The sequence below is a fragment of the Gymnoscopelus microlampas genome, assembly GCF_963454915.1.
Source record: "Gymnoscopelus microlampas genome assembly, chromosome: 3".
Classification (NCBI taxonomy): domain Eukaryota; kingdom Metazoa; phylum Chordata; class Actinopteri; order Myctophiformes; family Myctophidae; genus Gymnoscopelus; species Gymnoscopelus microlampas.
Window position 1 is genome coordinate 6,336,856 of NC_139940.1, and position 16,875 is coordinate 6,353,730.

General features: G+C 38.8%; 1 protein-coding gene across 1 annotated transcript; it reads left to right on the forward strand.

The window, feature by feature from the left end:
- Window positions 1–884: 884 nt before the first annotated feature.
- LOC311041572 (uncharacterized protein) lies at window positions 885–12,832 on the forward strand. The gene is made up of 7 exons (XM_084051995.1): window positions 885–923; window positions 1,066–1,213; window positions 7,161–7,271; window positions 8,948–9,169; window positions 11,214–11,356; window positions 12,104–12,213; window positions 12,317–12,832. Exons 2-7 carry the CDS (start codon window positions 1,066–1,068, stop codon window positions 12,438–12,440), a joined length of 858 nt encoding a protein of 285 aa, XP_083908121.1. The 5' UTR covers window positions 885–923; the 3' UTR covers window positions 12,441–12,832.
- The last annotated feature ends 4,043 nt before the right edge of the window (window positions 12,833–16,875 follow it).

Below are 16,875 nucleotides of genomic sequence, written 5' to 3' on the forward strand. Positions count from 1 at the left end.
TAAGTCATCTCCGTCGGTAGGTCAGTAGCTCCTGATTACGCCCAATGAATGGTCTGATAAATCGCGGGGTAGCTAGTAGGTCGCCTACTTCGCCCATTCAATGGTCTGATAGAACGTGATAATCTCCCATTCTATGCATTGATGGCATCCGAATCAGGTGGCTTGGTAGGCCTTAAGGCAGTTTCTAAGGATGTAATGAGACCTGTAATTTGTCCTTCTTCCATTTTCTTTCAGCACTCCTAAGGGCAGCTTGTCTGAGAGTGTTGTTGGGGTCATTTAACAAGGGGGTACCAGGGAGGTGACGTCAGATATGTGAGGTGAGTGTGTGAGCATGAATGAATTGGAGAATTGAGCACATAGGGCTGAGGGAACTTGAGTACGCTCCCAAAAAAAGCCCAGAGGCTTGTTTCCATTGTGTCCCACTAAACATTCAACACACAAACAACTGGACAAAACAACATTGTAACGGACAACAACACAGAATAAAAATGACAAACTATACAGTTTTAAGAAATTCATGATACAGGGTACATCTACAGCAGTTGTTCAAGGAGGAGAGAACTCTTAGTTCACTTCCTCTATCCAGAATTAGCAGACTCATGTTCACATGTACATTTTGCGGTAAAGAGTCTATTGGCTATTCTGCATTTTGTGTGTGTGTGTGTGTGTGTGTGTGTGTGTGTGTGTGTGTGTGTGTGTGTGTGTGTGTGTGTGTGTGTGTGTGTGTGTGTGTGTGTGTGTGTGTGTGTGTGTGTGTGTGTGTGTGTGTGTGTGTGTGTGTGTGTGCGTTTGCGTGCGTTTGCAAAATTGTGTCCAAAGCCACTTGCTTTTGTGTAGCACACTCTTAAAGTCAGACGGGGACAGAGCAGCTCAGATTGTGCAACAGTGAAGACCAATGTAGGACAACACAGATATTGGACAAAGTGAGTAACATAACATTTAAACATAGCATATGACGATAGCACATTATATTGTAATGACTTAATTCATAATAAATGATATTTACATTATAATCGTGTACTTGTACTGATTAACTTGAGTTACATTTTTGTGTTGTTCCTTAAGATGTCTGGCAGGCCAGGCAGATCAAGGAGGGTGAGGTCCGTCGGAGGAGACAGGGAGGAGAGGGTGGAAGAGGAGAGTGAAGGCTACGACGACATAGACAATCTCAGAGACCAAGGCTCCGGCTCACAGGACGCTACAGGAGTTCAAGGTACACAGTAACACAATTAGGCCTCGTCCACACATACCCGGGTATTTTCATAAACGTAGCTATTTATATACATTTGGGGGGGTTCGTCCACACACAAACACGTTTTTTGGCCCATGTAAACTAGGTTTACGAATTTCGCTATAATAATTCAAATGTGTTTTTTTTTATAACATTCAATAACATAACATAACATAACAATGTATAATAAAATATATTTTATTTTTTGATTACATTTTAATTTTAATGTTATTTTATTTCCTGACCTACCAATGCAATTTTTTTTTTTTTTTAAATGCTTTCATCATGTCACGCATGATCAACAATAAAGTTTGAGTGCATGCACTGTACACAGAAAGTTAAGAATAGTCCCTGTCATACCACCTAATGTGTCTGTGTTGTGCACGCTTGACGCGTGCCTGTGTGTGTGTGTGTGTGTGTGTGTGTGTGTGTGTGTGTGTGTGTGTGTGTGTGTGTGTGTGGGTCACCAGACCTCTCGACCCAAGACAACTCGCCCAGCCGCGAATTTGAGAGAGCTCGACCCAAATCGACCGGGTCTAATTGTCTGAAGTAGTATCTCTGTGTAACCCAGGCCAGTGTCTCTGTGTTTCTCTGCATATAGCTGCATTCTATATACAGTTTTAACTTTAAAGGGACATTAAGCATGTATACAAGTCTTACATCCATCAGTGTTTGAGGTGATCAAAAGGAAATAGGCTGAAGCTAAACATTTATGATAGCCTATCCTTCCTTAAACATGATTAAGGATGATGTTCTGTAAACGTCCTCTGGGTGGCTCCCTTTAGCTTCCATTAGCCTCCATTAGCTTTGTAACGAGTGCAACAAAAACACCAACACAGTCCCACACCAATACAGTCTTGAAGCTAAAGCATTCATAGAAACTTATTATAACATGGCAACTTTGCACTTTACCTGAAAAGGGGAGAATAAAGTGAGTGCAAGAATAATTGTCAGACAACACAGATTGAGGATCGCCAGGCTGAACCAATTGATAATAGACACACTGTAAGGATTTAGAGCTAAGGATATCACATCAAGAAGACAATAGGGCTTGAGGTAAGGAGGTGTCCATCTCAATGGCTGTGCTTGCCATCTCTCTCTCTCTCTCTCTTTCTCTCTCTCTCGCGGTCGAATTTGTGTCGAATTGTCGGGTCCAAGCGGGTCGAAAGCGGGTCGACCTGTCCGGGTCGAATTGTCCCGGGTCGAGACGTCTGGTGACCTGTGTGTGTGTGTGTGTGTGTGTGTGTGTGTGTGTGTGTGTGTGTGTGTGTGTGTGTGTGTGTGTGTGTGTACGTGTACGTGTGCGTGCGTGCGTGCGTGTGTGCGTGCGTGTCAGACTGGTCATGCTGAGACACACCACGTTCGTCCAGCAGCCCTTAAAGTTTCTCCCCATAAACTTCACTTGAAAGTTACATTTAAGAAACTTTAGTAATTATGACAACAGCGATTTTTTGTATGTAACATTGTCCGTCTGTAATGTAGTGGAGCTCAGCTCTTTTCTGTCCGTGTGTGACATGTTATTAACGGAGCGAAACTGTTATCTCCGCCTCAGCCGATCTGCAAGACCACAACGCTTCGCTGATGCAAGCGGTGTGGGATTGTCAGCTCATCTGTTTTCCCTGCATGACACTGTTGTACACCGAAGCAAAAACAGGCACTAGGCAGGGACGCACAGACATAAAGCTCCTCTGTGATGGGTCACAAAGGGAGCCCCGGCCCCCAATATATTATATACATTATCTCCTCTTATCAAAAAACCCTGAAAATGAACCTAAATTAGAGCCATAACCCTTAACTAATATAGTTGGTTTCACTATTTTGTTTAGCCTGTTATTAGAGCATTTGTATGTGTGCACGTGGGTATTTATTATTTTACAACTATATACATGATTTTACATATTTATATATTATTTAAAAATAACATATATATAATTAATATAAAATCAGTGATTGAAAACCGCCGAAAATGGCCGTTTTCGACATGTTTTGGCCATTATCTCTGGAATAGAAGGTCCAATCTGCTCAGTTCAAAGCTTGTTGGATGCGTGACTTTGAGGACATTAAGCACACAATGACACCTTTTCGGGTTATTTGGGTTTTTAGGGGAGGCGGGATCTTAGCGAAATGAATGTTACTCTGTCAATCATAATTAACAATCAAATCAAATGTGTAGACTCATTGCTCCAGTCAATTTCATACAAGGACCTTTTCATGCTCCTCTTTTGAACCCAGCACCCTAACAGGTGATATGCATTCAAATCTGCATTTTATAGTACAAACATTGCCATTAATAGGCTACAGGGTTGTGGGACATTGCTCATTTATCAAATATTTCCAAGTGACATAATTAGGCCTACAAGCAATTAAAATCAAGCGATTTAAAAACAATCTATTAACAATGTTATAAGTTAGATGCTTAACATTCACCCATTTAAACAAGTGCCATAACAGTCATGCAGATCTAAAGGATTTAGCTGGAATATTTTCATGGAGACCATTCTCCTTCCTACTTTGTTTGATGGGAAAGCATTGCGATGGAGAAATCACATCCAGTATACACCTGGATATGAATCGCCCATATTACCTCGAAACCTTGCTGCCTCTATGTGATCCGGTCTATTTGAAAAAATAATCCACCATTTACTTTGAGGTGAGGACATGAAGAATGCATAGGCCTACGTTTTCATCACAATAGTTTGGCTGAGGATCCACAACATGTTAGCTACAGTATGGTTTAAACTTTAAGGGGAGCTGGTCACCTTGCGCTGAACTTCAGCGCTGAAGTGACTGGCAGACTGGCGGTCTGCCAGTCACTTCAGCGGCTGAAGTGACTGGCAGCCTAATCGATTTGACCTATAATACTTCTGCGCTGTGTAGCCTACTGCAATGATGTCATTAATTATTTGGGAGCAGGTGTGTAAGATTCCAATAGTATAAACATTTTAAATATATTTTTTCAAATGAGATTTGGCCTTATAGATCGAACCAATAGGCATAGAAGATAATGGAAACTGCAGAGCACCGGAAATGTAATGTTTTTAGTGGAGAGAGAGAGAGGGAGGCTATTCATATTGGCAACAGCCAAAGCCATTTTCGGGCAGTGGTGGAAAGTAACTAAGTATATGTACTCAAGTACTGTACTTAGGGCCTACTCTGTGTGCATGTTCTCCCCGTGTCTCTCAGGGTAGTTAATACCCAGGGGTGTAGTGGAGGGGGGACACTTCTCTAACTGCTGAAAAATATATATTTAAATGCTTATGTTTTTATTTTATTTTATTCTTTTATTCTTTTTAAATACATTATTTTTGAATCATTAAGAGGTTTCAGAGGTGTGCTCCCCCACTTCCAAAATTACCACTACAACACTGTTAATACCCTCACAAAAAAAAAGTAGTAATCCTGGTCGCTATACCGCCTCCCCCATGACAGCCGGGGCGCCTGATGGAGGGGAAGGGAATTGGTTGGAATAACGTGTTCCTTCCATAGAGAGACACGGCCGGAAGCGGAAGGCCTACAAATTCACGCCCACTTTTGAGATAGCGCCGCTACTCGAGGTCCGTTAGAACGATGAACTGCAGCTGCCAATGCAATCTCTATGAGAGAATATGAGAATTAGCCTAATTTTAACATTTACAGGAGACGATATTGATTTAAATAAAAATATGTTTCCGAATGGAGTGTCTTTGTCAACATATCTTCTTGTTTTCTTAATAGTTGATGTGTTTCACATTTAATTTGCCACTTTAACAAGTTACCCATAATGTTAACACAGCAGAGGGTAAACGGCAGACAGACAAGTTGTCGCATTTCAGTGACATCACTGTCTTTATGAGTGCCGATCGCCGACCTGTGGCTTACCCACTGTAGAGGTAGGACAGGCGGTCGCCTGGCCAACTAAGATCTCGCCTCCCCTAGAAACCCCAAACAACCCGAAAAGGTGTCATTGTGTGCTTAATGTCCTCAAAGTCACACATCCAACAAGCTTTGAACCGAGCAGATTGGACCTTTTGTTCCAGAGATAATGACCAAAACATATTGAAAACGGTTTTCTGGGTATTGAAAACCTCAAGGGATGCGTCCGTGACGTATATACCATGCGACCACTTAAACGTAAGATTTCAGAAGCTAGAACTTTTTACACACTGATGGAGAGTATATCGAGATGACAGATATGGGACATTAAAAAGGATAAATTAAACAAATGGGACAGTTTATTAGAACACAAAAAAAGTCGCTACAGCCTCAGTAGTTAGCCAGTGAAATTACGGTATTTTACAATGCCTCTCATAGAGATTGCATTGACAGCTGCAGTTCATCGTTCTAACGGACCTCGAGTAGCGGCGCTGTGTCAAAAGTGGGCGTGAATTTGTAGGCCTTCCGCTTCCGGCCGTGTGTCTCTATACACTGTACGTCCAACCGGGGAAACTCCCCGGTGTCAGGTGATAAGAAGGTCAGTTGGCTCTCATGCATTGAAGGAGGCATGAGCTCGGCCCTGACCTCCCTAGGCTGAAGAGGGGAGTGTAGCGCCCAGGATCACTTCGAAAATTGGCACCAGGTGAAAAATAAGGGTTACAAAATCACAGGATAAAAATGTAGTGGTTTTGTTGAGGTATTTGCACTTTACTTGAGTATTTCCAATTTCCAATACTAGAGGCAAATATTGCAGCCTACTTTTACTCCGCTACAATTATTTACTAGTTAGGTACTTTGTAGATTTTGATTATTATTACAAAACATACATAAACCACTTCAGTCTTATATACATTTCGGCCATTTGAAAATAAGTTCACAGTGCGTTGTGATGCAACACACTGTGAGCTTGTAGATCTGCTATTTTCAAAAGATTTGTAATTTTGTATACATTTGAAAACTTGAAATGGGAGATTCTGTATAATGAGTACTTTTATTTTTGGTACTTTAATTACATTTTGATGGCAATTCAAAATTTACTTTTCAAGTACATTTTGAATTCCGGACTTTTACTTGTAACAGAGTATTTCCATATTGCAGTAGGCCTATTGATACTTTTACTTACGTAGAAAAACAAGAGTACTTTTTCCACCACTGGGCTCGGGACATACAGTGAGTAGCCAGTACAATAATAAGGGTAATGCAATGATAATGATAATGATAATGATAATGATAATAATAATATAAAAACATTTATAAACACATTTGATTTGCCATCTTATCCATCGCTTGTTGTCACTTAAATCCAGTGGCTGCTTATTTTAAAGAGAGAGATAACGTTGCGTTAAGCATTGGGAGGTGGACAAGCGTTTGAATAAACAATTATTTGAAAGATTGCAAACTTTGTCAAATAATCGGTTCAGGGAAATATAAAGAAGAACGTGGACGCAGCCTTACACTGTTTCTCTGTCTTCTCACATCATCACTAAAGCAGCTTGTCACACAATAATTAAAGTAGTAGTTTGGCTACAAGGGAAGCATAATAAATGATAGAGCATGTTCCTCCTTGTGTTTTATTTCTCTTCTCATTTCACAATGTGACATTTTTGATAGTCAAATTTGCAAGTTGTAAGGTTAAGATATGAGGCGCGCCTCCACCCCAAGTGGAGCCTACTATGAAACCGTGCTCGGCTTGTGGCTCTGTGTGTGACTCTGTGTGTGGCTCTCTGATTAAAATGCACAACAGCCTGCAGCATGCCTAAACCAAACACATTTCAAAAACTACAAAGACAAAAAACATCTACAAAAAAATAATAATAATTTAAAAAAGACCAAAACTGTACCACCCACTTCTGTACAATTGCTCATTCCTTTTGATTCTTCTTATTGTTATTTTCAAGCTGCGTTCGCTTCCCGCGTTTGCGCGTCTTACTTGTTATATTCACTCTGCGTTCTTTGAAATGAAACATTTGAAGCTGATCATATTAAAGTTGAACTCTATTGTACTAATATCCTCCAGGTGTCCAGAGAGCCATCATAATTGAGAGAAGCATCTTCCGAGCAGCTGCAGTTTGTCTTACAGCGCTGTGTGTTCTAGGAGTGGTGAGAACCACAGACAGGGTCATGGACTGTGAGTATCAACTGGTGAAAGGCCAAATTAATGCACTGACAACAATAAAATGACACTTCACTTTTGATAGTGTGTGGATTCACAAGTACTTAATTATACATGATGAGACCTTTTCACATTAATAACACACCTGATCAGAAACATGGGCCTCATTCACAAAGCTTACATACACTAAAATATAGCAGACATTTAAGACCAATGTCAGATTCATGAAATGTGTCTGCAACCTTGATTTGTGTGTATACACAGGTGTATTAATGATGGATCCCACTCGTTCATACATTGGCTGTGTATGACGGTGTTAATCATTTGCAAAGATCAATGCCCCGTTTAACACCAAAAAAGGCAAGCACCAAAGGTTAATGTGCAACAATTATAGAGAACTCCATAGTACGACAGCTTTCACTCCTCAAAAAAGAACACATCTACAAGCTGACAACAACGCCTCAAATCGCAACACTTGTTTTCTGTGTTTTGACAAATATTGGGCACAGAAACATTTAGTTTGATGTTTGGCACAACGGTAATTTATTCTGCATAATGAATAAGGTAATCTAAAGCTATGTTCAGATATGGATACCATTACATTTTCGGTAAACGAATAAGATATGAAAGTAAGCATGCAGACTAGGCACTAGGCAGAGAGTTATTAATAAAGCATCCATCCATGTGCAGGCTAGCAGACGCTGTAACTTAATCTGTTGAAATGAAAAAGAAAACGAATAATGTGATGATCCACCAGAACCAGATCCAGAGACCACATCACCCCAGTCCTCCATGACCTTCACTGGCTCCCAGTAAAATATAGAATAGATTTCAAAATACTCATCACCACCTACAAAGCCCTCATTAACCAGGCTCCCTGCTACCTCTCTGACCTCCTCAAACGCCACGTCCCCTCCCGCTCCCTCAGGTCTGAGGACGCAAACCTCCTGGACTTCCCCAAAAAACAAACAAACACACCTGGGGTGACAGGGCTTTTTCAGTCTCAGCCCCACCCTTTGGAACCCACTCCCACTTCACATAAAAGCCGCCCCCACTCTTGCCGTGTTCAAAGCCTCCCTCAAAACCCACCTTTTTAGACTTGCTTTCCCTGACTAACCCAAACATAATCTCCCTTTCTTCCTCTTAGTTTTAGCTTATTGTTTTAATACTTTTAAAGTTTTCTTTTCTTTTGCTTCTACTAAAATTGTTTTTAAGCTGTTTTGTAAAGGAACTTAGGGTACTAAGAAAAGCGCTATATAAGTCTGATGTATTATTATTATTATTATTATTATTATTATTACCCTTATCATTATCATTATTATTATTATTATTATCATCATTTATTATTACAGGGATGCGTAAAAGCCTAAAATCTCCTCATGTCCACTCGCTTGTTCTTTTTTTAAACAGATCCTTAATTAAAGGCATAATAAGATCCGCTGTGTGGTGGTACGGTCTCTCTATTAAAGCATGCTTGCTTTACCCCCCAAAAAAAACTGCGGACTCTGTTGCTCTAGCACACTCAACCCCTCTCTCTCTCTGCAGTATAGGCTAGTAGTCTACAATAGGCCTAAATGAACACTCCTCCATTAATGTAAAAAATATAAATTGAACACATATTTGCGTTGATTGCATCTTAACTGTAGCAACAGCTGAGTCTTTGTCTATTGTCACATTTTGGTCCTTTGCAGATAATTCAGCCATTAAGGAGTTACAGACAAACTACGACCTCATGACCCTGGACAGAGACCAATGGAAGAGCAGCTTTGACAACATGACCCTGCGCTATGACAACTTGACCCTGAGCTTTGACAACTTGACCCTGAGCTATGACAACTTGACCCTGAGCTATGACAGCATGACCCTGGACAGAGACCAATGGAAGGCCAAATATAACAAACTGTGTTTGACAGGTGAGAGAGATTACAAACCTTTGTGAAGGAAAATGTATTAGTCTATCATTATTGATATTTTAATTATTGTCAGGGAAGTGTGAATGGCATTAATGCTGAGTTCACACTGGCAGCTACACAGATACAGTCTACCATTCATTTTCAATGGAAGCCACTGACATGAAGATACAAAGATACATCTGACGTTTGTAGCTGCTACAAAGATACAACAGATACAAAGATACAAAAGTTGATCTGGTTTCAACTTCAGACACAAATATGCTGTGTAGCTTTGTCTCTTATCTTTTGTATCTGCCAGTGTGAACCCAGCATTAAAGTTGATGAAATAATAAAAGAGATTTATATAAAAATATATTAATAATAATAATAAAATAAAAATAAATAGGTTTACCCTCCTTTATCCCTGAATACCTTTATTGACCACTTGAACCCTACCGTCTCTTTTCTGGAGAAGTCATACTAGGTGTACAGTACATACAGTGCAGTGCAGTGAAGGGGGTCCCCAGATGACAGTGAAGTGACAATTTAAGGACCTTTAAGTCCTTTTTTTATACCTAAAAAAGAAAGAAAGAAAGAAAAGAAAAAGACCATTGCTGCATCAAAAGTAGGATAATCAACAAACTGTAAAAGAAATGGTCAAACATTGGCCTAATTGTCAAATAATATAAGAAAGAGGGAAAGATTTAAAAAAAAAAAAGCCAATCTACAAGCCCACAACGCCTCGCAACACAAGGTGTTGTGAGCTTGTAGATCGGCTATTTTCACAATTTGTATTTGTGGAACCAAGTCAAACCAAATGTAATGCCTCAACTACTAGCCAAGTGCTTGTCAGGGTGGGGGTACCCAGTTCAAATATGATTATTTTGGGGGGTCACGGCCTAAAAATGAGAACCACTGCTCTAGTTCATATCCATTTGACATTAAATAGCAGAAAATGTGCCATCCCCACACTTTACCAAACGCAATCATTTTAAGATTTCTTTGGCTATTCAAAAATAGCAGATATACAAGCTTATAGCGTGGCACCAATGCCGCGCTATGAGCTTGTAGATCTAAAAGTAGATCTAAACATTTTTGAAAATCTTTGATTATATATTTTTTAAAGCGAACGTTTGTAACTCAAATCTTGGCCACTCGTCCACGGCCAAATACATATAATTTTGGGGGTCCTTGACATGAAAAAGTTTGAGAACCGCTGATATTATAGCAACATGCGTTCTTTTTTTTTATTATTATGATTTAGAAGACATTTGGAGAATCCCTAGAAGCAAAGATTTTAGTCAAAAATGTATATATATATTAAAATATTTGCTCACATTTTCACGATTTTCCCCAAAGCTGATTTACAAGCTCATAGCGCGGCACTCGGTGCCGCACTATGAGCTTTTATATCTGCTATTTTTGAACAGCCAAAGAAGTCTAAAAATGACACAGATGCATTCCCGGTCTTAATGGATTCATTTGTACACATTCAGGAAATATTAGATTGTGAATATTTAGAGAAGACATATTTTATTTATAATGAAATACATTGATATATTTTTAAAAATGTCTCTCTCAAAATCTATAAATTACCACAGACATGGACAAGTGTTGTGACATGTTGGTGACTCCTGGTTGTGAAGCGTTGTGAGCTTGTAGGTCAGCTATTTTCAGTGAAGAGATGTGGTGTAGAGGGAAAAAGGAGGGGTCCTACGATAATATAGGGGTGGCCATAGCTGAGTGGTTAGTGAGCCTGCCTAGGGAGCCAGAGGCCCTGGTTGGCCCAGGTTCGATTCCAGGCCAGGTCAGCATATGTGTCGATGAAATGAAATTTGTCCCTGAGTAAGACTCTTAACCCCTAATTGCTCACAGGTTCTCATTGGAAACAAGACCGCAAGGACTTTCATGAACGACCTGTTAAAAGGAATTATCCTTATCCATAGAGCCCTGGGGGACCCCGGTCAATGAATTACATAGGGTTTAAGTGATAACTAATCAACATGTTAGAATTGATCATCAGTGCATTGAAAAACCATCAGTAAAACTCCTGTTTGATGTTTAGTCAAGTCCTGTCCCAGTGGATGGAAGACGTTTGGATGCAGCTGTTATTACAGATCTACTGAAGAGAAAACCTGGGAGGAACATAGAGATCTATGTCTGAAGACAGGAGCAGATCTGGTGATCATTAACAGTAAAGAGGAACAGGTACTGTAGTGTGTGTGTGTGTGTGTGTGTGTGTGTGTGTGTGTGTGTGTGTGTGTGTGTGTGTGTGTGTGTGTGTGTGTGTGTTCTTGTATTACTATGCTTTTGAGCGCCAAATGTCCCCATGTGTATAGTAGATAGTAAAATGGGAGAAATATACATTGTGGGGACTATTTTCCTGGTCCTCACATGATAAATGGTTGTTCTATGGTTTATAAATATAGTTTTTTGTTATAGGCTTAAAACTAGAACAAGCTTCAGGCTGGGGTTATAGGGTTAGGGTTTTGTGAACCTGCATGTGAACTCAATACCGCCCCCATCTGGTGGAGTCAGGTTAACACATTTAGGGGTTACAGTTGGAGTTATGCCTGATTTATACTTAGTTGCAAGTCGCTGTCACACGCTGAAAAAAGCAGATCTACAAGCTCACACCGTGTCACAGTGGGCCACGTTGTGAGCTTTTAGACAGCTTTTCTCTGCTTTCAGGTTATTAGAGTTCAGAATGGCCTAAAAATGGTAAAAATGGCATTCATAAAAACTGCATGGTAAAATATTGATATCATCACAGGTATAGTAATATGTCTGTCTGTCTGTCTGTCTGTCTGTCTGTCTGTCTGTCTGTCTGTCTGTCTGTCTGTCTGTGATGTGATGACATCACAGACAGACATGTGATGTCATTCTGTGATTATAGTGAAAACCTGAACGTATCAGAGAAAATTAATTATGTTTCAATCATGTACAAATGATCAGGAATTCATCAGAGGATTGATCACCGGGGATAAGTATGGATCATTCATTGGTCTGAAAAGGTCTGCTGGTAATTGGATCTGGGTAGACGGAACTCCACTGACAACAACACAGTGAGACATTTTACATTTTGTTCTATTGTCGTTCTATCAAAGTCACTGTATGTGAGAGACTGAGTGGATGTGATTAATACACATCATGTTGTTTACTCTGCAGGTACTGGGAGAGTGGAGAGCCTGAGAACAATGAAAACATGAACTGTGCATTCTACTCGTACAACCGTGGAGGATGGGCGAATGTGGGATGTTCAGTTACAACCTACGGTATCTGTGAGAAGTGATGTTTCTCTTAACTTCATTGATGAAATTGCAGCTTAGTGTTCTGCTTTGTCAAGTTAAACAGTAAAACTGTAAAACAAATCAAACATTTTATTGTACAGAAGTACAAACAGTTGTACCATTACTCACCTACTGGATCAGTGAGAGGTAGGAGTAAGAGAGTTAATCAAACTAATACATTTAATTTATTATGAAAAATAGTCGATGACTGAAAATGTCTTAAAATAATATATTAATAATCAAGCTCTATTTTGGGTTTGTCATTACAGATGAAAAGTATAAAAAATATTCTAACATTTTAGAAAATAGTGAAAATATCATATTTATGAGCTCAATGAGCTTGTATATCGGCTATTTTGTGTGCGAAAAATAAATGAATAATTTTCTTTTTTAAATGTGCTTCTAGATAATTCGAACAATTGAAAAGGTAATCAATAAGAAAATAATCAATAGTTGTATTCCTGTGGTGAGAAGTGATGTTTCTCTTAACTTCATTGATGAAACTGCAGCTTATTGTTCTGCTTTGTCAAGTTAAACAGTAGTAATTAGTATCAAAAAAACACCTCAAACATTTTATTGTACAGAAGTACACACTTTTGAAATCACATTAAAGGAGTAGTTCACCCCAAAAATTACACACCCCATGACGCTTTGAATTCATGGAGGTTTTTAGTTTTTTGTCTCATTCCTAAGACAATAATGTGATGAGCGGTGGAGTCTCTACAAGTCTCCTACCAGAGAACTATTATGACTGACTGTCATAATGTTGTTCTGTCTGTGCTAATGTGTGAGATGTAAACCATTATTATGACTATTGACCAGTGGTGGAAAAAGTACTCACATGTTTTACTCAAGTAAAAGTATCAATACTGCAATTTAGAAATACTCTATTACAAGTAAAAGTCCGTAATTCAAAATTGACTTACAGTACAAAAGTATTGGTATCAGAATCTTCTTAAAGTACAAAAGTAAAAGTACTGATAATGCAGAATGTCCCATTTCACAAGTTTTCAAATTTATATAATGTATGAAAAATCTTTTGAAAATAGCAGATCTACAAGCTCACAATGCGTCGCATCGCGACGCATTGTGAGCTTGTAGATCATAATACACCATACTTCTTTTGTGATAAACTAGGATATCGTGGCTGTCGGGTGGAAACCTTGTATGTTCAAAACCACTAGTTTTCAGGAAATGTAAAAAAAGAGCCTGTGTTCCAATGATCAGTGTCTTTTTGGACCAATACTTCTTTTGGGCTCATTTTGATTTAGATTTATCTTAAGTTTATCTCCTTCCCATGAGATGAGAACGAGATAATATTAAGTGGTTAATGCATAATGTACATTTTACTTTTCTAGAAATGTAGTGGAGTTAAAAGTGCAATATTTTTCAACCAAAGTATCCAGAAAATACAAATACTAATAAAAAAGTACAGTACTCAAGTAAATGTACTTGGTACTGTCACCAATCTCACCATTGATAATAACTACATTGGATCCATTAGAACACAGGTTTATTTTATTTTTCATTTCCATTTACAGTGATGACATGTCAAGTGATTTCACTTATTTTATGATGTACTATATATATATTTGGCCTGTTTTTACTTTCTTTTCTTTTATTGATACAGTGTAAGTTTAGTAATTGTTTATTTCTAATAGTTAGGCCTATATAGGACAGAATGGCCAGAAGGCAAAGATTATATTTCCGCCCCTGTCTGTCTGCCTGTCTGTGAATAGTTAAACTTAGGCAATATATATATTTTTTTTTTTAATACTTTATTGAGTCCAAACATGTTGACAATAAATCATTCAGTTTACTTCCATAATAGTAATAATACATTTCACATGTTTTATGTCTCTGTTATCCCCAGACATGTAAAACCCCTTCACCTACATACATAAAGTAAAGAATGAAAAGGATATTAAGACATTTCAAGATCATTATTTCGTCCATGCATCCGCATCAACCTCCTTTGTGAGGAGGCATAAGCAATAAAATTGACATCCAGAAATGACACAATAAAAAATAAACACACAAAAAGAAAATAAAAAAAACTTAGGCAATATTGGACCAATCAGCATGATTTCTTTCTCAGCCATGGTGGCGCTATAACCTGTCACTTCAAGTTTCGGCCTATAACGCTTGAACCATAGGTTGTACAAAAATTTAAAACAAACCTTGGATGATGACGCAACTTCCCATCTATGTACTGTATATACTCCCCATTTGCGCCTGACAAGATTTTCCACCATTTTGTGTTTTCTTCAGACACACTTTTTGCTACTAAAGATGATCAGTATCAGTCCTATTTTTTAATTTATTCCATTCTGATTGGTATGATTGGCACCGCTCACAATGGGCATTCGCTCGGCTGGCACGCCTCATGGGGCACCTGCCTTGTTTTAATGTTTTCAGCAGGCGTGCCAACTTATTAGGAGTTGGGAGTGAGAACGGGTCTTCCAGTGGGTAGGATTACCGGGCCATTGAAAAACCACACGGCTGGGGAGTGCCATCGCGTCAAAACGCTGCTTTGGCCCCAACTCGTTACTATTGAGTGACATTATAATCAGAATTCAGACAGACAAATCCTACATCACAATCTACAGCTGTGTGCATGCAATTTAACTATTTAAGCCCGGTTTTATACTTCACTGTACAATGCTGTCGCACAGCAAAAAAAAAAAAGCAGACCTACAAGAAATTCTACAATTTGACAAATTCTACAAATTTAGGAATCTTGACATGATCAAAATAGTGGCATCATGGTTGATATGGTTAGGTACCCTTTACTTTCTTTTATTCTAAATCATTTTGCAACATAATTATGCTATTTGTACTTTGTTTGATATTTTGCCTTAATTTTTTATCTTATTATACTATTATTGTTGTCACAGTGTTGAGGTTTTAAGTACAATGATTTCACTGCCTGTGATGTTGTCACTGCTGTATAGAGCACAGAAGTCCTGACGTCACTCGTTCATCCCCATGGTCCTAGAAGTCATTTTCCTATCGAGAATAACACTGGATCATAGAATCGTCTCATATAAGAATTGTGGTCCAAAAATAAACAAACTGTCTTGGCTATATTGTCAGGGAGGAGGTTCTGTACCGTTTATGATAGTCAGTCACTCATATTTGATACAGTCTGTTTCTGGCGAAAATTGAACTAATTAGTAATTAGTTGAAGTAATGTTAAGTTGTAATATTAGCGTTTTCTCAACGTCAGTTGATGCTTCATATCCATAAGAGTCAAACCGCCGGGGTCATTTGTTTATTTTTGGAACACAGTTCTTATTTGATGCGATATTGAACACGCATCCATTCTGGGAATTCAGAATGGGGGGGGGGGGGGTGCGACTCAGGTAGGATGTGTAAATTATGTCAGACTTCGGTGCTCTATAGTAAGTACATGTGATATCAAACCTTTACTGTTATAGTGATACATTAATAATGTGTTTTATTGTAACCAGGTTTATTATCAACTTGTAAGCTGGGCAGTGGAAATATTTAATAAATCTTTACTTGACAACAGCATTGTTCAAGTCTATGAATTGACTATGACAGTGGTTCTCTAAGCGGGGTCCTTGAGGGGGTCCCCAGCAAAATGTGTTAACATAGCTAGCATCACAATCACTTTAACTTGAATCACTTTAACCCTATACTTGAGCTGAAACCAAATTTCCCCCGCAGGAGCAAGTAGGTCATTATTATATTTATGGACAGGATAAAAAAAAAACATGCACCACAGCAGAGAGATAACTGTCAAAAAGTTTTGAGGTTAAACACTTTTCCAAAACAACTTTTAGACCAACACTATAATACTGTTGCATACGTTTGCTGATGACACCAGTGTGGTGGGTGTTATATCTGATAAGGATGCGTCAGTCTATACCACAGGGAAGTGGACGAGGCTGCTGAAGTACTGTGAAGCTAACAACATGCAGTGGTGGACAGTAACGGAGTAAATATATTTGAATACTGTACTTAAGTACAGATTCTGAGGATCCGTACTTTACTTGAGCATTAGAATTTTTTTGATACTTATTACTACTTATTACTCGAGTACATTTCCAGGACAAATATTTTACTTTTACTCGGGTACATTTCTGTAAAGGCTGTAAAGTACTGAGTACTCCCCCCCCCCCCCCCACACTTTTTTTCCTCTAAAATGCAGTTGGCCACACTTCTGCTCGCGCACTAGCCGTGTCTGTGGCTTCCCGCTCCGCTCGCCTGCGGCAGCACGGCTATCAATCTATTTCGGATGACAAAAGGTTATCGAAGCAGAATCGAACATCAACTACATGGCACTCGACCACGGTCACAACACTTCTTCTTATCCTCTTCTACACGTCCAGTACATATGAATTTATTTGAATATATATATATATATATATATATATATATATATATATATATATATATATATATATATAT

Coding starts and splice junctions, on each gene's coding strand:
- LOC311041572 (XM_084051995.1), top strand. CDS start 1,066: ATGTCTGGCAGGCCAGGCAGATCAAGGAGGGTGAGGTCCGTCGGAGGA. Junction 1,214..7,160: donor GGACGCTACAGGAGTTCAAG/GTACACAGTAAC, acceptor AATATCCTCCAG/GTGTCCAGAGAGCCATCATA. Junction 12,214..12,316: donor ACTCCACTGACAACAACACA/GTGAGACATTTT, acceptor TTTACTCTGCAG/GTACTGGGAGAGTGGAGAGC.